General features: G+C 41.4%; 1 protein-coding gene and 1 pseudogene across 3 annotated transcripts; both read right to left on the bottom strand.

Annotated features, from left to right (window-relative positions):
• On the bottom strand, nt 1-7066 carry LOC120021357 (annotated as a pseudogene).
• A 799-nt stretch (nt 7067-7865) lies between these two features.
• LOC120062206 (syntaxin-16-like) lies at nt 7866-19798 on the bottom strand. 3 transcript variants are annotated; one of them, XM_039012011.1, is made up of 9 exons: nt 19354-19798; nt 12393-12404; nt 12148-12255; nt 11705-11845; nt 10524-10686; nt 10233-10321; nt 9537-9680; nt 9249-9329; nt 7866-9123 (listed from the first exon to the last, which is right to left on the bottom strand). In XM_039012011.1, the coding sequence occupies exons 1-9, from the start codon at nt 19483-19485 to the stop codon at nt 9022-9024; spliced, it is 972 nt and encodes a 323-aa protein (XP_038867939.1). In that variant the 5' UTR covers nt 19486-19798; the 3' UTR covers nt 7866-9021. The 3 variants fall into 3 exon arrangements, with proteins under 3 accessions (XP_038867939.1, XP_038867946.1, XP_038867955.1); XM_039012018.1 differs by having other exon boundaries at nt 19405-19797; XM_039012027.1 differs by lacking the exons at nt 12393-12404; nt 19354-19798 and having other exon boundaries at nt 11705-11931; nt 12148-12253.
• Between the last annotated feature and the right edge of the window lie 2733 nt (nt 19799-22531).

Genomic DNA, 22531 nt, shown 5'->3' with positions numbered 1-22531 from the left:
AAAATTAAAGACAGTCAATTAAATACAACATGAACAAATTTGAGAGAAATTCTAGCCACCCGCTCTTTTTTCCCCAAAATGTCACTGCATTGTGAATGAGTCGAATAAAAATTGGGGATTGGAAATATGTTCTAGGTGTTCAGTGTATGTCAGTGTAAAGAGTGGAGGTGGTTGGGTCCAGAGGTGGCTGCTTGGAGATTTTACACCAGTCTCCTCCACTTGCAGTTGCGCTCCACCGGGTCCCTGGATGCAGCATTCATGGTAGCGGCCCCCAGAGGAGATACCTGGTTGAGCATGGGGTCGTCTGAGGCCTGGCCGAACAGAGCCATGAGCAGAGCCACGCCAAAGCCGGTAGTGCGCTCCCCCTGCAGAGTGTAAGGGAGGTAAAGAGCGAGAGAGGACAGGTTACACCACGACTCAACAATATTTTGGCTCCCAGCCCCGATTCCCTTAGCTCCTACACATTTCTTCACCGTTCTATAAGCACTAGATAGATAAGCTATACATAGGAAGATCCTTTGTTTATACAAGTCAGTCAAGATCTGTGAGGGGCTGAAATGAATTTAATATAGCATGTCTAGTCTATACTTTCTAAATATTAATTGAAACACTTTAAGGAGCTGTTTCCAGACACATTAAGCCTAATGCTGGACTATAAAGCCTTTTCAGTGAGAATTCTCCATTGGGTTTGCTTTTTAGTTCATGACTAGGCTTAATCTGTGTCATGGAAATCACCCCTACTAAACTCAAATATCCAGTCACTTACAGCATGGACAGAGGCTATGTCCACATGGACCCAGACCCCAGGCCAGTCAAAACCCAGGTGAGAGCCGATGAAGAGGCCGGCACAGGAGCTCGTGGCGTTCTTCCTGTCCTTTCACAGACACAGCAAAGACAGGCATTTACATTTTAGTAATTTAGCAGACACTCTTTTCTCCCCAATTTTCGTGGTATCCAATCGCTAGTAATTACTATCTTGTCTCATCGCTACAACTCCCGTACGGGCTCGGGAGAGACGAAGGTCGAAAGCCATGCGTCCTCCGAAGCACAACCCAACCAAGCCGCACTGCTTTTAACACAGCGCGCCTCCAACCCGGAAGCCAGCCGCACCAATGTGTCGGAGGAAACACCGTGCACCTGGCCCCCTTGGTTAGCGCGCACTGCGCCCGGCCCGCCACAGGAGTCGCTGGAGCGCGATGAGACAAGGATATCCCTACCGGCCAAACCCTCCCTAACCCGGACGACGCTAGGCCAATTGTGCGTCGCCCCACGGACCTCCCGGTCGCGGCCGGCTGCGACAGAGCCTCTGGTGGCACAGCTAGCGCTGCGATGCAGTGCCCTAGACCACTGCGCCACCCGGGAGGCCTAGCACACTCTTATCCAGAAAATATATAATAGGCTGAAGGAAAATTATCAACAATCACAATAGGCTGTAGAGGCTATTTGATTGTACTCAGATCCAGGATTCGGACCTGCTAGAGACTGGGCATACAGCAGAGTAGTGGTACCACTCACAGCCACAGAGTTCTTCATGTCTGCCACGGCTGAGGTGAACTCGTTGAAGTGCAGCTCTGAGCAGTAGACCAGGGGATGAGCCAGATCCCCGCTGCTGCGGCCCGCCCTCACACACGCCGTCTCCCACTGCTCACTGTTGGTCATCACAGCACAATGGTACTTCCCTGTGGAAATCCCCTAGGAGCGCCACACACAAATTCAACCATTGTTGGAAACATATACTCATGTAGTCATTTGTTATATAGGAACTATGGTTATTCACTAAAGTGAAAGAAGGTAAGAAGACGTATGATGACATGTTTATATTGAATATACACTGTACAAAAATATAAACGCAACATGTAAAGTGTTGGTCCCATGTTTCATGAAGTGAAATAAAAGATCTCAGAAATGTTCCATTTGCACAAAAATATTATTTCTCTAAAATGTTTTGCACAACTTGAATTACATCCCTGTTAGTGAGCATTTCTCATTTTCCAAGATAATCCATCCATCTGACATGTGTGGCATATAAAGAAGCTGAATAAACAGCATGATCATTACACAGGTCCACTTTGTGCTGGGGACACAAAGGCCACTTTAAAATGTGCAGTTTTGCCACACAGCACAATGCCACGGATGTCTCAAGTTTTGAAGGAGTGTGTAATTGGCATGCTGACTACAGGAATGTCCACCAGAGCTGTTGCCAGAGAATTGAATGTTAATTTCTCTACCATAAGCCACCGCCAACATAATTTTAGAGAATTTGGCAGTACTTCCAACCGGCCTCACAACCGCTTACCACATGTATGGCGTGGTGTGGAATAGTGGTTTGCTGATGTTAACCTTGTGAACGGAGTGCCTCATGGTGGCGGTGGGCTTATGGTATGGGCAGGCATAAGCTACGGACAAGGAACACAATTGCTTTTTAAAATCGATGGCAATTTAAAGATACCGTGACGAGATCCTGAGGCCCAAAGTCGTGCCATTCATCTGCCGCCATCACCTCATGTTTCAGCATGATAATGCACAGCCCCGTGTTGCAAGGATCTGTACATAATTCCTGGAAGCTGATAATTTTCCAGCTCCACCATGGCCTGCATACGCACCAGACATGTGACCAATTGAGCATGTTTGGGATGCTCTGGATTGATGTGTGACAGAGTGTTCCAGTTCCTGGAGTGGGACAACATTCCACAATCAACAGCTTGATAAACTTTATGCAAAGCAGACTGACTGGTTTTCTGATCCACACCCAAACTCTTTTTTAAGGTATCTGTGACCAACAGATGCATATCTGTATTCCTAGTCATGTGAAATCCATAGATGAAGGCCTAATGGATTTATTTCAATTGACCGATGTCCTTAAATGAACTGTAACTCAGTAAAATCTTAGAAATTGTTGCATGTTTCATTTATATTCAGTATAGATTTAAACCTTTTCTGGTCAGCAACAAAAATCAGCCCCAATTTTGTGCTGATCAGACCTCAGCGACAAATGTTTCACTTGCAATTAGCTACTTCACTAGCTAGCACAAAAAAATCCAATATGGTGCATCATGTGGTGTTTTCAGAATGAGCCGAATCAGCACATCATGAGGGTTACCACAGGATGTGGTGTCATCATCACCAGCACGAGGTGTGTTTTGAGTTAGAAAATGATTGTTCTAAGGAAAATCTCTTTATGTAGGCCTAACAATTTTGTGTGATTAACACCATCCACTTGTGTGAGACACCAGTTGTTTTGAGTTCCTCAGAGATTGTGGGGAGTTTTAGCTTTAGCTCAAGACAATGTCAGTGAGTGCAAAGATCAACGGAAAGTAAAACTTTTTCGTTACTAGGCATTATGTCTGTCACAAGCCCTGTTAACCTTTGCTCTGATCGAAGTGCAGTGAATGTAAAACAGTCCCAACTGGCTTTTATGAGTGTTTCAACAATGTACATGTGATGACTTGACTTTCTTGGGCTAACATTTATTACCAAACCATCACTTCCAAAAAAATTTGGGACTAAATCTTATAGAAATACAAATACATAAAATATTAGAGGCCTAAATCTATTATATAATTGCAAAATGATATCAATCTCTTGCTGCAAAATGACAATAAGTGATTAAAGAAGCGTGGGGCATCAAAGTAATGTAGGCGAGTGTTGTTGCCAAAGCTGCACTGCTGTGGCTCTAGAGGCCACCCGTCACACACCTGTGCCCCTGTCAGAGTGGCCATATCCAGGATGATGTCAGCAGAGAGGTCCTTGCTGGCATACACCACACCATCAGAGAGCACTAGCCTGCCTTCAGCATCAGTGTTCTTGATCTCCACTGTCCTCTGTGAGAAAGTTTGCAAAACAAGAGGGGGAAAAATGTATTTCAGGCCATAGATTCTTCAATCAGAAAGGCAGCAAAAAGAGAACAAAAAGCTATTGAAACCATAAATTAACCAAACAAACTAAATGTAAGCCAATAATGAATCCTTGCTCAAATGCCAGCTAATTGTTTCTTTCCCACACAAAAGCCCATCAGAAGGAAAAATTCTACTTACCTCCATCAGGTTGCCATCATATTAGCCCGGTTCCCATTACCTTGCCTAACTGGTTTACATGCTCCCCCAACGGCTACTCACTTTCCAGAGTAGAGCGTGTGGATGTCATCTGGCCGTGTGGTAGTGGGTCCGACTGCATTCTCCGCCAGGCAGAATACGGCATGGAGATTGTCCTTGAAGCCCTGAAATGAAGACACATTTCAAAAGGTTTGCACACAACTTTTCAACAGCTCTAACCAAACTTTCAGTACATGTTCCAATAGGGTGTCTCCTAACAGGACCTTATGTTTCAAATAAGAAGTTGACTTGAAAGAGTAAGCAGGGGTAGTAGGTACAGTAGGCCTCACCTGATTGACAGTAGCTTTGAAAGCTCCTAAAAATGGCTGCTGCCTCACCAGTCTCTTTCATCCCAGGCATGTTGGTCTTGATGCAAAAGAAAAGTACATTCAGCCTTTACAACATTGTAATTTAATACTTATTTGGCTGGCAACTCCCTAACATCCATTGAATTGAACAAAATAATCACATTAAGGACCCGTTCCAAATGGCACTCTAATTCCCTTTACCCATAGGGCTCTGTTCAAAAGTAGTGCACTATAGGGAATATGGTGCTATTTGGGATGCAACCCAACTGACCAGCCATAAGCATACCTTTTTACCTTTCCCTTGATGCGGAGACATCCGGTGTCATACACGATGCCCTTGCCCACCCATGCAATAGTCTGGGTGGCACCATCTGGTTTGTGACTCAGGACTGCCAGGGCAGGAGGGTTCACCGCTGGCTTGCCCACTCCATAGATCTCTGAAGGCCCAAACAGTCCAAAGTGATCGAGTTGATGATCACAGAAACTAATATTGTGTTATTAGTCAGAGAACCATGATGAGTGTATGTGCATCATGACAACTCATAAACCAGAATACACACTTTGTTCCAATGTGGAAAAACTCATTTAATTTGACATTCCTTTTTGCCAAAATCTCTTGGGTCCCATTACATCAGCTTGTTTTGTTGAGAAAGTAACAAAGCTGAATAGAAACGTTGTACATTCAAAGACAAAACAGAGAGGAGAACCACCAAACGAACATAGAGCTGTATGCCCCATTTTTAATTTGCTCTACTTCTTCAACCCAAACCTATATTAGATAAAGGGAACCTGAGTGAACAAATAACACAACAATTACATACTTTATTTAATAAACTAAGTTATGCAACACACAATGCCCCTGCGTGAAAAAAAAATTGCCCCCTTATACTAAATAAGTGGTTGTACCACCTTTTGCTGCAATGACTCCAACCAAACACTTCCCGTAGTCGTTGATCAGTCTCTCACGTCGCTGTGGAGGAATTTTGGTCCACTCTTACATGCAGAATTGCTTTAACTCAGCGGCATTTGCTTTAACTCAGCGGCATCAAGCATGAATTGCTCATTCCAAGTCCTGCCACAACGTCTCAATTGGGATTAGGTCCAAATTTGATTGATGTAGACTTGATTGTGTGTTTTGGATCATTGTCTTGCTGCATGACCCAGCTGCGCTTCAGCTCGCAGACGGATGGCCTGACATTCTCCTGTAGAATTCTCTGATACAGAGCAGAAATCACAGTTCCTTCTATGAGGCAAGTCGCAGAGGTCCCGAGGCAGCAAAGCATCCCCAAACTATCACACTACCACCACCATTCTGACCGTTGTTATGAGGTTCTTACTGTGGAATGTAGTGTTTGGTTTTCACCAAGCATAATGGGACCCATGTCATCCAAAAAGTGAACCTTTTGAATTATATTCTCATAGGAAATTCTTCCAAGAGTCTTGATGATCATCCAGGTGCTTTTTGGAAAACATGAGCCAACTTTTTGGATGACAAGGGTCCCATTATGCAAATACTTTTTCACAGCAATGTACCAAAAAAACTCTAAAAGGGAAGTGGAAGAAAGCATGTGGTCCACACGTGACCTGATACATACAGTACATATTTATGTTGTTGTTTAAACACTGCACAAGAGTACAGCCAGTTTGAAAAACGCTTTCTAACTGGCCCACACACATCTGTGTGATTGCAAGCAAAGAACCCAACCGATTGGAGTTCCAATCCATAGCTAAAATGGCTTCAAATGGAAGCATAACACCTAGCCAAGGCTTTGGATGCATGGCCATTATAACAAGCCTTCTCCTGATACAGTACCTCCAAATCCTTTCTGTTTCAGTTTCTCTCCACGAATTATGACAGGAGTAACGCCCAGTTCTGTCCCCACTGCCTTAATCTCCTGAAGACAAAAATACATACCCAGTCAAATAGAGTATATTTGACGCAACTCTTGTGAGGAGAATGTCAGGCATTATATCTAAAAATGATAACTTTTTAAAAAATTCACAATTTTTATTAAAATTCACTTAGTAGGATGGTCCTCCCTTTCCTCTGATGAGCTTCCACTGGTTTTGACCAGAATGCTTCTCTCCAACGCTCTACATTCAATTTGCATAACGTAGAGCAGAGTTCCGCTTTTGCTACCGCTCTGCTAGCAGGGTTCTAATGTTCATTTTCTCATCGGGTGCCCTCCTTGAAAATGAATGGGGACAGAACTTCTGCCGAATTCGTTGTCGGTGAAAACCCACTTTTCTAGCATGACTTGATTTGTGGTAGCTAAGCTAGTTTGCGAGCTATCTAACTTTGTTAGCATTAAGTCAGATTCAATGTACGGAGCAATGCATTAACCATTTAACTATTTCACAAAATACCAAGCGTAAAAGCATTGTCATAGTATTATTACTAGGTAGAAAAAAGTTACTGATACAGGCTAGCCAGCTAGCTTTGAGTGCTTGTCGGAGAACTCCAGCGCCGCACAGTTCAGCGCGAGCAGCCATGCTTTTTTATTTTTATTTCCTCACCTTTACGCTGACAGCTGGCTGTAATTCCCCCTTGCCTTGGGTCCAGGTTGCTTGCTGCAGGTTATTCAGTTGACCGAGAATTAGGACAGGGCGATTTTGGGGCTCCGAGTCTCCGGCAGAAGCCTTGAATTCGAGCACCACATTTGCCATCTTTGGACAAAGCGATGGATTGATGCACTTTATCGTACATCCTGCTTTTCATAGAGAAGTGTCACAGCTGAGGTTGAATTGGATGCCTTTCCATATTTTTGTATAGTAACGTTAGTCTTTCCATTTAGTCTTTTCCACTTTGATTTTACGGGGGAAATGACCAAAACGTACTGATTTAAGAAATCTATTTCACACACTAACCCTCCTTTTGCAAAGTGTTCTTGGATCTCTGAAACTGCTGCTACAAACCTAATGCAATGCAGCACTTCTTTTTTTACTGCTAATATCCACAATCGTTTAAAAAAAGATAAGCTAATATACCACAAGGACATAGCAGGGTTTTTTCCCATACAACCCATCACAACATGAACAATGCTGATTTGTCATTGAAGTGTGTGTGTATAACCAAATATTATGTAAGGAATAATCAACGGAGGGGCTATGAGTTCTATGCGAAATAATAAACGACGTGCCAGCGAAGTGCAACTGCCCTTTTAACGGAGTTGCATTATTTTCCAGAGAACGCATAGAGCCTGGAGATGATTATCTCTTTCATACCATGGCTGTAATTTAACACAGTCACTAGACGTGTTCAATGTGTGTTTACTAGATAGCGACAGTAGTTGCCGTGTTTTCCAAACAGACTTGCTAACCAAACCATCAGTCTTAGCTTGCTATTATGAAAATCGAATTCAACAATCAATACTGTTTTAAATTAGACTTTTGCTTTCAAAAGCTGCTCAAACAAAGTAACACATTTTACCAAAAAAAGTTAAATGATTCATAAGAAACATAGCAGTGTGAGAAAAAGGTACTCAATTTAATTGATTTTGTAGTGGAATGGGCAAAGTCATTTCTGAGATCAAGGCTTGATCACAATTTTCATCCCCATACTTTAGGCCATAGACACAATGTAGGCTACTCAATACATTTGTCATATTAGACAAAAAACGTTGGAACTTTTATACAATTTAAATTCAAAATAAATTATTATAATTTCATATTATACAGGAGACCGTTTCACAGCCATGAAACCAAACCCATCAGTCTTTCGATATGTGCAAACTGAGGTATAAAAGACAAGAATAAACTGAACTGATAGTTAGAGATATCGGACAATAGAGGGTCATGAAACAAAAAAAAGCAGTCATCAAGTGATCTAAATGTGCAAATTCATTAAAGACTACTCTTGGTACAGAGACATGAATTTAGGATGGTCAACTACAGCTCTTAATCCAAAAGGTTGTTTTTGGTATTCAATGAATCAGCTATTGTAGTTTTTCAGCCACTGAGAGACACGCAAACCGTGTCATTTCTCACTCTAAAAAAGTAACCATGATAAAGTGAAAAATCTAATGCAAAAAGAATGACCAGGGTCGTGTAGCATCACCACAAATGAGACACAAATGTTCCTTGTTCATAGACATTCAATATTCATCTAGTTGAGTTGTCAGGATTCTTCTCTCGAAAACATACATTGGAGGGCAGGGCTTACAGCTATAGCTTACAATAAAACTGGACATATGATGCTTACGCTCACACAAGCAAACCACTTATTTGCTTGAAAAACAAGCAAAATGTGTGGCCATGACAATTAATCAGTAGTCTTCCACGAGGGAATTTAAGGAGTGTTTTTTTCTGTGTTTGTTTGCAGCAGGAACCATGACAGATGGAGGGTACGGTCATGTTTAAGAGGGTATTGGGGCGGACAGTGGCCATGTGTGCAGGCCAGTTGCAATGTGAAATAGGAACTCTCCCTGGCTGTCCTCTCTCTTAGGGATCATGCATTCAATACATCTTCATGAGCCATACAGAGAGAGATTCGGGAAGGGTGATTCTTCAGATGTTGATTGGAAAGTTGGACAGATTGTACTTTAAACGATACTGATAAGACACCCCTCACATAAGCACACCAAACATACACACACACATACCAAAAGCAAAGGAATGCATCACTAGAACTTGGTCCCAAATAGAATAAGTATTAGAACAACAACTATAACAGTAAGAATTAAAATGACCAGCATCTTTCGGTTTTTCTTCTGATACTGTTCAGCCTGCAAGAAAACAAAGAGAAAATGTTTTAACTAAGTTTGTGGGCAAGATAACATCTTTCCCTTTTTCGTGGACATAATTACCAATTGGGCTGAAACATCAACAATCTTTAACATTGTGTCCTTACCTTTTGTAACTGTTTTAACCCCTCGTCTGTTTTGACACACGATTGCTCCACATTGAAGTCAATTCTGTCAAGTACTGTGCCCTGATATTGGATAAAGAAAATCAGATTGAAGACAAAGTCATATTATATATATATATATAGATAGAGTGATGTAAATCAGATATTATTCATATTACTGCAGAGTCAAATGAAATTATGGATAAATGGACTGTTGGATTGTATAGCTTAAACTTTATTTCCCTATAATTGTCGTGTTTCCAAACACTGAAAAGGGTTTCCCTCACAGACCTGTTCCACCACCATTCCTGCCAGGTCTCGGAAAATCTCATTCAGGTCGGTGATGGACTGGACTATCTGTCGGACCTCTCTCTCACGTTCCTCCACCATCACTGTGTTCTGCTCTACCAGGACCAGCTGGTCATCTGTAAACCCCTGGGCGAGATCAGAGATATGGGCTCAGCGAGATATAACTTTGTCTGCATCCCAAAATGGTGCCATATTCCCTTTATATTGAACTACTTTAGACCAGAGTCCTATTGGACCCTGTTTTTATTTTATTTTTAAGTGCACTATGTAGGGAATAGGGTGCCATTTGGGACAGACCCTTTTTCATATCAATGGATTCAAACTCGTGTAAGGAAACATTTCTCTAGTGTAAATAATAGTGTGATATTCATAATGGAAAGTATGTCAACATTTTGGTGGCTATCCAAATAAATCATGTGGTATCAGATGAGTATTGTTAAAATGTAAAGGTGACTTCCTCTGTTACATTGCGATAAAGCACAACACCCATTTATTTTCATTAGGCTTCAAGTCAACTTATTGGAACTCACGTTCTTGTTACATTTAGCAAAAACAAGACATTTGTCTATGCATTACTATATTAATTTAACCAGGATATTATATTTTTCCTGAGACATATGCATGAGCACCTATGCCGATCAGGTAAATGTCAAAATACACCGTCAGTTCCAAGCTCACCATTTCATATTGTGCCAGGTCTTCATCCTCCTCCATTAGAGGACCAGAGTCAAAAAAGTGTTTGGATCTCTCCTCACGATTCTTCATGCCTGTAACAGAAAGCATCAACATTATGACAATAAAAGAGACATATGATATGAGGGTGGAGGTGAAAACAGATAAATGTAGAGAGTGTTTGTGTAAGGAGAGAGAGAAGTGAGGGATGGAAGACTTGAAACTAATAGAAAGAAAAAAAATCTGAAAAGATAGTTGCGAGGTGTAGGAGTAAATACTGAGTGAGTGCTTGCTTACGCTTTAGATAGCTGGACTGCGTGTGTCTGAAGTTGGTGGACAGCTCTTGCAGGCTTCCTGCCAATGAGGACACCACATTTCTCAGCAGCCTCTCCTCCTGCTCTGTGCAGTGGCCACAGCGAGTCTGCAGACCTGTCACTGCACGCTGACACCGGTGGAACATCTACACAGACAAAGGAGAGAGCAATACATCTTTGCCATAAGACAAAAGACATTTGTACAATTTCAATTCTAAATAAATTATTATTATCAACACAGACCCAAGAAAATGAGAGCACGGAGAAATGCTCACTGAAAAATAGATTTCTTATTCTACTATATAACAAGAATGGCCAATAATTGTTGACATACAGTATTACATCAGTAGGCTCTATTTACCATAGCCCCTTATAAAAGCCACAAACGTTAACATGTACAACAAGTCTTAAATATGATCAGATCATACTAACAAATTAATATTCATAACAATAAGTTAGGAACTCATAATTGTCATACTTGAGTAAAAGTAAAGATACCTTAATAGAAAATGACTCAAGTAAAAGTGAAAGTCATCCAGTAAAATACTACTTGAGTGTAAAAGTTTACAAGTATTTGGTTTTAAATATACTTGTATCAAAAGTAAATGCAATTGCTAAAATATACTCAAGTATCAAGAGTAAAAGTATAAATCATTTCAAATTCCTTATATTAAGCAAACCAGACAGCACAATTGTTATTATTTTTACAGATGGAGCACACTCCAACACTCAGACATAATTTACAAATGAAGCATTTGTGTTAAGTGAGTCCGCCAGATCAGAGGCAGTAGGTATGACCAAGGATGTTCTCTTGATAAGAGTGTGAATTGGACAATTTTCCTGTCCTGCTAACAATTCAAAATGTAAGAAGTTCTTCAGGGAAAATGTATGGTGTAAAAAGTACATTATTTTCTTTAGAAATGTAGTGGAGTAAAAGTTGTCAAAAATATAAATAGTAAAGTGAAGTACAGATACCCCAAAAAAGTATTTGTACTTAAGTACTTTACACCACTGCATAGGCGTTGGCTTTTCCAGAAGGCCACTTATGAGATGTCACCTTTTGCCTCAGCAGGTTTCCTATGTAGTAATAATAAATGTGACTTCTCTTCAAAGTTCTTTCAATGGGGTTTCTTGTAAAGACTCCCATCTCTGTCACTGGCCTACCTGTGTGATCTCCTGAGTGGTGATCTCTATGGCATGCTCCTCTTCACTGCTGTCATCGAGGGTAGGACGGTTCATGTGCTTGTCATGTAGGGCGGCCAGCTCCTTCATTTTCTGCTGGACCCGTGTGATTTCATACTGAATCTGATAGCCCACGCAACCACAGAATTTACACATGAGAGGCACGAGAAAACTAGACACCGAAAGATCCATAGTTCCAAATAAGAAATCTATTTTAAAGAAAGATGAGTGAGATTGGATTTAGGAATTTTATAGACTAATACATATTAGGCCTACATTTTCTAAAGTATCTAGCTCAATAGTTTCATTGTTTGTGATGGTGAAATTAAGCATTTGAAGTCTGCTGCTTTGAGAAGAGACTAGTAATAAACATAATAATAAACTTCTCATACTGAAGTAGTTAAGAGCATGTGATTGTTTCTTACCTCAACGACCCCATCTACCCACTTGGGCGGCAGTCTCTTGGTGACTCCGACGGCAGCTTCTGGGTCCAGACTGATCCCTGAGACCAGGGCCATACGGTCATCAGCCAACTGACAGTAAAACCATACATATTACACAGTTATCACTACCCATTTGAAACATTGTTTGCAGACTTTCCAACCAATACAAAGCATGGTTTATTATTTTTTCCTTGTGACAGTTTGGATACGAGGAGATTAGACAGTACCTCATCAAGCTCCTAATGTGATTGGCAGACCCCAGCGAAGTCCCATCCAATGAGGAGAGAGAGAGAGGTGAGATGAAGTAAGACAGCAGTGACAGTAAGTGAGACCCAGACAAAAAGCAGTGATCAGCTTCACACAGAGACATTTTGCATGCACTCGCAGACACTGTTCAAAGAGGGATCACACACTTTCCAAAATGTCTCATTTTGAGTCACCAGATTATGTGTCTGAAAAAAAGTCTAAAGAATAATGAAGTAATGAATTTTATGTCAATTAATTGAGGTTCTTCAAACCTGTGAAATCCCCCTTTAAATTGTATCTGAGAAATCTATAAAAATTGTGAGGAACAAATCATTGGATATGCAATAAAAAAATTCCTGTGAGATATTAATATATATACATACACACACACACACACACAAACACGGTCGGAAATAATACTGTGAAATTGTAAAAACTATGAAAATGCCCTTTTAGTGTAAGAGCTGTTTGAAAAAAACACCTGGAATGTCAGCCTGTTTTGAAGGGATGGAGTTTTGGCCTGCCTGGGGACATCACACCAATGTTTGTACCATGTATTGTGCTGCTACGAAGTTGTGTTGCTGCCATGTTGTGTTATTACCATGTTGCCATGTGTTGCTGTCATGCTATGTTGCTGTCTTGGGTCTCTCTTTATGTAATGTTTTGGTGTGTCGTCTTGTTGTGATGTGTATTTTCTTTAGTCTACCGACTAAAACATCCAGAGCTTCCCGAAGACTCTGTGCATGTGCGGATCACGTTCTGCGTATGTGCACACTCAGTAGCCAGTTTATTAGGTACACTAGTACCGGGCCAGAACCACCTTTGTCTCCAGAACATCTTGAATTCTCCGGGCAATGAAGCATTGCTCAGTTGGTATCAAGGGACCTAACGTGTGCCAGGAAAACATTCCCCACACCATTACACCACTGCCACCAGCCTGTACCGTTGACACCAGGCAGGGTGGAGCCATGGACTCTTTCAGCTTACGCTAAATCCTGACTCTGCCATCAGCATGATGCAACAGGAACCTGGATTCGTCAAACTAGGCAATGTTTTTCCACTCCTCAATTGTCAGGTATTGGTGACTGCGTGCCCACTGGAGCTGCTTCTTGTTTTTTAGCTGATAGGAGTCGGACCCGGTGTGGTCGTCTGCTGCAATAGCCCATTCGTGACAAGGGCCAACGAGATATGGGTTCTGCACACCACCATTGTACTGCGCCGTTATTTGCCTGTTTGTGGTCCGCCTGCTGGCTTGCACGATTCTTGCCATTGTCCTACGACCTCTCATCAACGAGCTGTTTTCGTCCACAGGACCACCGCTGACTGGATGTTTGTCACACCATTCTCTGTAAACCCTAGACACTGTCGTACATGAAAAGCCCAGTTTCTGAGATACTGGAACTGGCGCGCCTGGCACCTACGTTCATACCATGCTCAAAGTCACTGAGATCACTTGTTTTGCCCATTCTAACATTCAATCAAACAGTAACTGACTGCCTTGATGCCCGCTTTATATAGCAAGCCACGGCCACGAGACTCACTTTCTGTAGGAGCGAACCATTTTCGTGAACGGTGTGGTGTACCTAATAAATTCTCTACACGCAGAGAACAGGCTACTCAGGCGAATGGTGCTCGTTTAATAAAGTTAGATCAAGCTGAATCAATGTCTGAAAGATCTTACAATATTCTACATAACAGAACCAAATATAATAGCACAACGTTACCGTAAGACAAAAACACCATAGCATTTAATTGTGAATGATAATTCTTCAAGTTTTACCCATAGTAACCAACCATCAGATCTCAATCAGTTTAATGGGGATTTGCATTTTGATCTTGAGTTATATAGTGTTGTTTTGAATGATGTACACTGAGCGAATTTTAGAGAACATGTTGTTAAACTGTAGCATAGCCTACCTGTGTATTTTGCCTAGAGACGCACATGGTTGAGTTTTGGCCTCAAGACAAAAACACAATTTGTTTTTCTCATACAGTAACATTACATTGTGCCATTACATTTCGGTTCTGTTATATGATCTTGCAGCCATTGAGTGAGCTTGATCTAACTTCACCCTAGTAGCCTGTTCTCCGCAAAGGGGCATGTTCGAGCGGGTCACTTTTGTCAAGACGTTGACCAACGTTGGTCTCCGCCTTTCAAAGTGTGTTGCGTTATGGGTATAAAAAAAAAAGTGGCCACTACATGTCGACTGCATGAACTACACAAAAATCATGTGATCAAAAGTCATGCCGTTTTTGATGAAGTCAGATTCAAATCGCTGCAGTGTCTTCTAGCCAACTGCACCATGCAGCCATCACCTGCATTGTGGGAGGCACTATTTGTCATCCAATCATTTGGGGTGTTCTTGTTTGACCCACGAGAACGTGGCCAAAGATGTGACTGAAACAGGAACTAACTTTTCCGCGATACTAAATAAAGGTACAGGGGATACAAATGAAAGTGATATGAGACCTCTTTAACCAATTAATTTTACACGTTAGGTTTTCAGTTTGTGATATGGGGGTCTAGAAAATTTTATTTTGACATTTATAAAGAAAAACTTGTATAAACAATGTTGATCTGAGCCTTGCTGTTGAAAAACCACTATAGTGTCCGACTTTCGGCTATCGCAGATTCATATCCCCTGACTTCACTTGCCGACAGTTGGATCCACAGCCACTCTGAATTAGTTACAGGGATACTTCAGGATTTTGGCAATGAAGGCCTTTATCTACTTCCCCAGAGTCAGATGACATCATAGTCACCATGTCTCTGCATCCAGAATGGAGGAAGTTAGAGGTAGTTTCGCAAACCAATGCTAACTAGCATTAGAGCAATGACTGGAAGTCTATGGTATCTACTACTGTAGCATGCTAGCAGTTATCATAGACTTCTAGTCATTGCGCTAACTCTAGTTAGCAACCTCCTTCAAACTGCACGCAGAGACATACAAATGGTATCCACGAGTTAATCTAGGTAAGTAGATGCCAATAACAGCTAGTTTTTAGTTTTCCCCCTCCTCACTCAGACACTTCTATAAAAATTATTGCTTGAGAAATGGTTCTTTGCGTTTCTTTTTTTACAATTTAAATTGAAAACAATCACTGTAAGGTACATAATTGTTACCCATAAATTATTTGAGATAAAAATGGCTGCATTGGACATTTAACTCCCTGAGATCAATTCCAAAATGGCGACCATAATAGTAAGGCACAACGGAGGGTAGTGCGTACAGCCCAGTACATCACTGGGGCCAAGCTTCCTGCCATCCAGGACCTATATACTAGGCGACGTCAGAGGAAGGCCCAAAATAATTGTCAAAGACTCCAGTCACCCAAGTCATAGACTGTTCTCTCTGCTACCGCACGGGAAGTGGTACCGGAGTGCCAAGTCTCGGTCCAAAAAGCTCCTTAACAGCTTCTACCCCCAAGCCATAAGACTGCTGAACAACTCATCAAATGGCCACCCGGACTATTTTTATTGACACCCCCCCTTTGTTTTTACACTGCTGCTACTCGCTGTTTATTAACTATGCAGTCACTTCACCCTTACATACATGTACAAATTACATGTACAAACTAACCTGTACCCCCGCACATTGACTCAGTACCGGTACCTCCTGTATATAGTCTCGTTATTGTTATTTATTGTGTTACTTTTAGTTTATTTTTTACTTTAGTTTATTTAGTAAATCTTTTCTTAACTCTTTCTTGAACTGCATGGTTGGTTAAGGGCTTGTAAGTAAGCATTTCACGTTAAGGTCTACACCTGTTGTATTCGGCGCATGTAGGCTCCCGAGTGGCGTAGCGGTCGAAGGCACTGCATCTCAGTGCTAGAGGCGTCACTACAGACCCTGGTTCGATCCCGGGCCATGATCGGGAGTCCCATAGGGCGGTGCACAATTGGCCCAGCGTCGTCTGGGTTAGGGGAGGGTTTGGCCGGGGTAGTCCGTCATTCTAAAATAAGCATTTATTCTTAACTGACTTGCCTAGTTACATAAAGGTTAAATAAAATAAATGTGACAAATACAATTTGATTAGTAGCAACCTATTGAGGTAAAGACGCTCATCTTCAGGAGCTAGGCCTACATACATTGGGTCAGTGAAGTGTGACATGAGTGTGTGTGAAGGCAAAGATATAGGGCTAGCCTATGTCCCCGATCCCCAAATGATTAGCCTAACCACAGAACCATTTCATAGGCCCAGAGAAAGGAAAGATGCAGGACAACAATTAGCATTATAAGAGGATTTTGATATGCAGATCACTCAGCATGAAGATTGCAGTACGCCATACAAGAGACACAGTGACAAAAATTAAGCACCTCAGCGATATCCATCAGATAAACTCAAAGCCTAGTAACCACCGGATTTGCTCTTTGATCAAAACAAACATTTGATAGTTGGTGCTATCAGTGCCAAAAAATAACCTATCCAAGCTACTAACCACAATCAGGTGAATTAAACAAAGTTAGGAATTTCAAAGTCTGGATTGAGATCTACTATGAAGCTGCTTCACACAATAACCGTCCCAGAGTCAAAACACCTACGAGCCCAGAAGAAGGAGGGTGAATAAATGAGAGACTGAAAGGGAAAACTACAAACAATATAGAGTTTTGAAACTATACAAAGGAAATTAGGCTACAAGATATCTAGAATTATATAGAAAGTATTTGTAAAAGACCCAGCATCCTGGTCAATAATGAAAAATAAAATATATACAGTACCAGTCAAAAGTTTGGACACACCTACTCATTCAAGGGGTTGTCTTTATTTTTACATTGTAGAATAATAGACATCAAAACTATTAAATAACACATATGGAATTATGTAGTAACCAAAAAAAAGTGTTAAACAAATCTAAATATATTTTTTATTTGAGATTCTTCAAAGTAGCCACCCTTTGCCTTGATGACAGCTTTGCACACTCTTGGCATTCTCTCAACCAGCTTCACCTGGAATGCTTTTCCAACAGTCTTGAAGGGAGTTCCCACATGTGCTGAGCACTTGTTGGCTGCTTTTCCTTCACTCTGCAGTCCAACTCATCCCAAACCATCTCAATTGAGTTGAGGTCGGGTGATTGTGGAGGCCAGGTTATCTGATGCAGCACTCCATCACTCTCCTTGGTCAAATATCCCTTACACAGCCTGGAGGTGTGTTGTGTCATTGTCCTGTTGAAAACCAAATAATAGTCCTACTAAGCGCAAACCAGATGGGATGGCGTATCGCAGCAGAATGCTGTGGTAGCCCTGCTGGTTAAGTGTGCCTTGAATTCTAAATAAATCACAGTGTAACCAGAAAAGCACCCCTACACCATCCCACCTCCTCCTCCATGCTTCACGGTGGGAACTACACATGCGGATATCATCCGTTCACCTATTCTGCGTCTCACAAAGACACGGCGGTTGGAATCCAAAAATCTCAAATTTAGACTCATCAGACCGAAGGACAGATTTTCACCGGTCGAATGTCCATTGCTCATGTTTCTTGTCCCAAGCAAGTCTCTCCTTCTTATTGGTGTCCTTTAGTAGTGGTTTCTTTGCAGCAATTCGACCATGAAGGCCTGATTCACACAGTCTCCTCTGAACAGTTGATGTTGAGATGTGTCTGTTACTTGAACTCGGTGAAGCATTTATTTGGGCTGCAATTTCTGAGGCTGATAACTCTAAACGTATCCTCTGCAGCAGAGGTAACTCTGGGTCTTCCTTTCCTGTGGTGGTCTTCATGAGAGCCAGTTTCATCATAGCACTTGATGGTTTTTGTGACTGCACTTGAAGAAACTTTCAAAGTTCTTGACATTTTCCAGATTGACTGACCTTCATGTCTTAAACGAATGATGGACTGTCATTTCTCTTTGCTTATTTGAGCTGTTCTTGCCATACTATGGACTTGGTCTTTTACCAAATAGGGCTATCTTCTGTATACCACCCCTACCTTGTCACAACACAACTGATTGGCTCAAACGCATTAAGGATAGAAAGAAATTCCACAAATCAACTTAAAGCACACCTGTTAATTGAAATGCATTCCAGGTGATTTGTTTTACACGGTTTTGGTTACTACATGATTCTACATGTGTTATTTCATAGTTTTGATGTCTTCACTATTATTCTACAATGTAGAAAATAGTACAAATAAAGAAAACCCTTGAATGAGAAGGTGTCCACACTTTTGACTGGTACTATATTTCAGTGCAGAATGTATGAAATTACACAATGACCAACAGTGCAAACTAGGTATTCTAAATTCTAGCATACAAGTATCTTAGTAACAACCATATTGATCTAAAGAGCATTAAATAAGTTTTAAAGAACAGTTTACCAAGCACAGGATCAACTAAATCTATAACTGAAACAACAGCACCATCTAGCCTAATGGGGAGGTTTGGGCATGCAATTCACTAAGGCAAAAGGGCAAATACAGAGGCCACACACTATCAACAAACACCTCATGAAATGTAACATGTAGATTTTTACATTTGACCATCTGTATAACAAAAAACCAGCCAACTCATTCCAGCATGCACTGTTGTGACTTATTTATCAAGTATTGAACATTGCCCCTAAAAAATGCCTTTCATGTTCTACCTTTATATTTTACTTAGTTTCTTACTCTGACAAATGCATTCCTTTAATTGACTATCATGGCAAAGGAAAATGCACACTCTTTGATGATTGGTAGCAAACTGAGCTGGTCAAATATTTTGGCAAGAAAGGAAATGCAGGTCGAGGGCAACAGTACTCCAAATGCATGCCTCAATGAAAATGTACGCATCTAGCTTGACATACGCAGCAAGTAGCCAACATCAGGTTAATGTTTGGTAGATAGTCACTCGCTAGTTAGCTAAGGAAGATACTTAATCAAGTTACGGTTTAACATATGAATGTGTTAACTATCATAACACACACAAATCAAATGTCAAATCCAGACGATTAACGTTAGACTCACCGCAGCATTGCTACGTGTACTCAGAGTACGACGGGTGTCGTATGTACTCACTTGCTCAGCCAATATCTGCCGATTTTGGATTGCATTGTTCCGCATTAATAAGAAGGCATCGGTCAGGCGCCTAGTTGCCATGATTAATTTACACACGAAGGATGTACAGCTATCAAATAACAACCAGTGGCAACGACGAGAACCTAGCTAGCTAACGTTAACTTACTAGTAAGTTACAATACAAGGAAAGTTAGCTAACGTGAGCTAGCCAGCAAAACAGCAGGCACACTCGCCGACCGGCTAATCGAGGGGTTCTTCCCTTTTCTATCTTAACAATAACATATACTTTGTTCTCTGTCGCTTTCACGAAATGTATAAACAAAACCATAAAATATGACCGATACGGTAAAAGAACGGCCTTCTCTAGCTACGTGGAACAGGTGCGTTCGTACATTCACTCAGGCTCTCTCGTCCGAGTGTGCTAGAGCGCAGAATAACTGACGAATTTACCAACGTTGAATAGGGCCGCTGTCACTAAATGTCGTCAAAAACGCGTAATTAAATTGTTGCCAGCAGCACAGTCACCAACGCTCTGGATAACATGAAAACAACCTAACCAGCTCTGCTAGGGCGGGTAAATGGTCAGAGTGAGGTGTTCGCTCATTTGTGTCTGGAATAAGCTAGCTAACGTTAATTTGTGTGCTTGACTGCCGTTAAGTGGCCAGAACGCTCGCATCAACCCTACTCCTCGGCCAGAGCGTCCAATGTGCGCTCTGAACGCTCCGAGAGCGAAACGCTCAGCGTTTATGAACGGACAACGCTCGGAATATACGAGGGCACTCTGGCACTCCAGATTGAATTTACGAACGCACCCGTAAATACCCGCCTACAAGTGTGATCGGGGGTTTCTATTGGATAAATCTATCTTCATACTGTACTGTCTTTGGCAAGATCGAGTCAACACTTTCATAATAAAAGTCCTCCTTTTAATTGAAGACCTATATAAAAGAGAATTGTTTTTTTTAAACCTCAATAAAACTACATCTAATCATCATTGATATTCATATTTTGTTATATTTTCATATAATTTACTTTTATATTGATAAAATAAATACATGAAAACGAGAACATACATTTTTGTTTTTTTTCCGGGTCAATCCGACCTGGTGTGGCACGTTCCAGTTCACATATATTTTGGAAGGAGAGTTAAAATAATGAATATAATAATAAAGGATGCATTATATGTAGTTGTGGAATACATAGTATTGTATGGTAATACAATCATTGCCATCTATAACTGAGGAATATATTCGTTTTAAAAGAGAAAATCTATTTCACGCACGTCAGTATTGGCGCTACCCTATCAGTGCCAACCCCAACCCAACCGTGTACAAATTGATCGGTCAAGAGTGAAATATAAACCAGGTGTTCAGCGGCTGTTCACGATTTACTCCATTATTACAGTGACTGGCTTAAGTTTTTCAGCACATGATAAATAAAGCTTTGTTGATTAGTAGTGCATTTAATACAGTAGTCTTGTGCAAAGACTGCAATGAGATGCATTGTTGTATTTACCGTACTGTTTGTTACATAGGCGCTTCATCTATGCGGCTATTTTGAGGAAAACCCACTCAACCTGAAGGGAAAGCGCAGAGACGGGTATTGTTGGCATTTTGGCAGCACGATTGGGTACTATGTTGGTTCATTCTTTGTCCGTCCAGTAGAGGTCGGTAATGATGTTCAGTAGCAGCCACTGTTATTTAATTCGCCTGAATCATAATTGTCAAACATTTTAATATCCGTTAATAGATTTTTAATAGCCCTTCCCATGACACTGTTCCATCATGTCACAAACATTAGCCTACAAATGTGCTTTTCTGAGACTTTGAAACACTAAAAATAGGTATAAATCACAATAATTTATGGTGTATTTAAATCATATGACCCACTCTTACAGGAGTGGATGTGACCTTGACCAACATCCCCCTTGCTGTCCCTTAACTGCAAAGCAATGTCTCAGCAAACATGCCATCTTCCGGCTGGCCTTCTTTCTCCCCCTCCGTCCTCTCCCTCTCCTGGGTCCAGGACCAGGACAGCTTCCCTTCAGACTGGGACCCTGGTGCTGGGTGCAGATATTGTGTACCTGTCTGAAACTTACCCCCTCCTTCTGGACACACTGACTCACCTGAGCAAGGGCAGGGCTGTGACGTACCTCTCATCCAAGATGCGAGGAGATCACGGGACACCTAGCTTCTACTGAGACACTCTGCCTCCGTAGAAGGTTCCATGTAGAGCTTTTGCAACGCTACCCCACACAGAACATCAACATCTACCGCTCTACTCAGAGAGGGAAGTAGTGACCACAATGAGACTGGATAGGGTTGGGAGACTGTGATGAACAGTTGAATAGGTTGAGACTTGGAGGGGAATAACACAACAGTGCCTGACTGAATCCTCTGGTCAAGAGGGAGTCTTCTAGACATCCTCTCTGAGACAAGTACATGACTGTTACTAGTATTTTACTGCCAGAACACATATACTCTGATACATTACTATGGTCAGATAGAAAAGGAAGAACATGCACACATACAAAAACTTTTTGTAGGTGCTGGAAACCAAAGGAGAGACTTTTGAATAGGCATTAAAGAGCAACGGCTCCTCACTCAGCTTTTAGTATTCCCAACTGTTATTTTACACAAATATACACCAATATGTGTTCATGTTGAAGTAAGAAACAGAGATAAAATAATACTTTGAGCAGTAAAAGCAGTGCACAGATACTTTTCCTGTCTTTGTCAGCTTACTACAGCCAAATCATGTGAAGTTGTGTTTGATCCAGTTTGATGAAGTGCTATATTGTATAGGTTGAAGGGGTTGTTGATTACTTGACCTTGACTATGACCATCCACTTGCAGATCTTTTTTGTCAACATCGACAGATTCTGCCCCCACTCCCCCTCCCTCCGCTTGTACATACTTCATCCCCTCTCTTCTGCTCTCTGCTGATGTGCAGAGTTTCTGTTCAGAAAAGAAAAGCCTGTTTGTTCCGCTGGAGAGTTTCAAAGAAAGAGAGACCGGCGGTCTTCCCCCCTCCATCTCTCTCTGTGCTATACCACTCCCGACAAAACAACAGATCTCTATCTATATTCAGAGTCTGCTCTCTACCAGCGATCCACAGAGTCCCCACA

The sequence above is a fragment of the Salvelinus namaycush genome, chromosome 2 (assembly GCF_016432855.1).
Source record: "Salvelinus namaycush isolate Seneca chromosome 2, SaNama_1.0, whole genome shotgun sequence".
Taxonomy (NCBI): Eukaryota; Metazoa; Chordata; class Actinopteri; order Salmoniformes; family Salmonidae; genus Salvelinus; species Salvelinus namaycush.
Note: the sequence above shows the minus strand (reverse complement) of the source record. Positions and strands in the feature narration are given on the sequence as shown.

What these genes read in the sequence shown, in the direction of transcription:
- LOC120062206 (XM_039012011.1), bottom strand. Translation starts at nt 19,485, where the DNA reads ATGGCAACTAGGCGCCTGACCGATGCCTTCTTATTAATGCGGAACAAT. An exon ending in ACCTGGCACAATATGAAATG is followed by an intron (nt 9,681 to 10,232) that starts GTGAGCTTGGAA and finishes GATCTCGCCCAG; the next exon opens with GGGTTTACAGATGACCAGCT. An exon ending in CAGGAATGGTGGTGGAACAG is followed by an intron (nt 9,330 to 9,536) that starts GTCTGTGAGGGA and finishes ATCCAATATCAG; the next exon opens with GGCACAGTACTTGACAGAAT.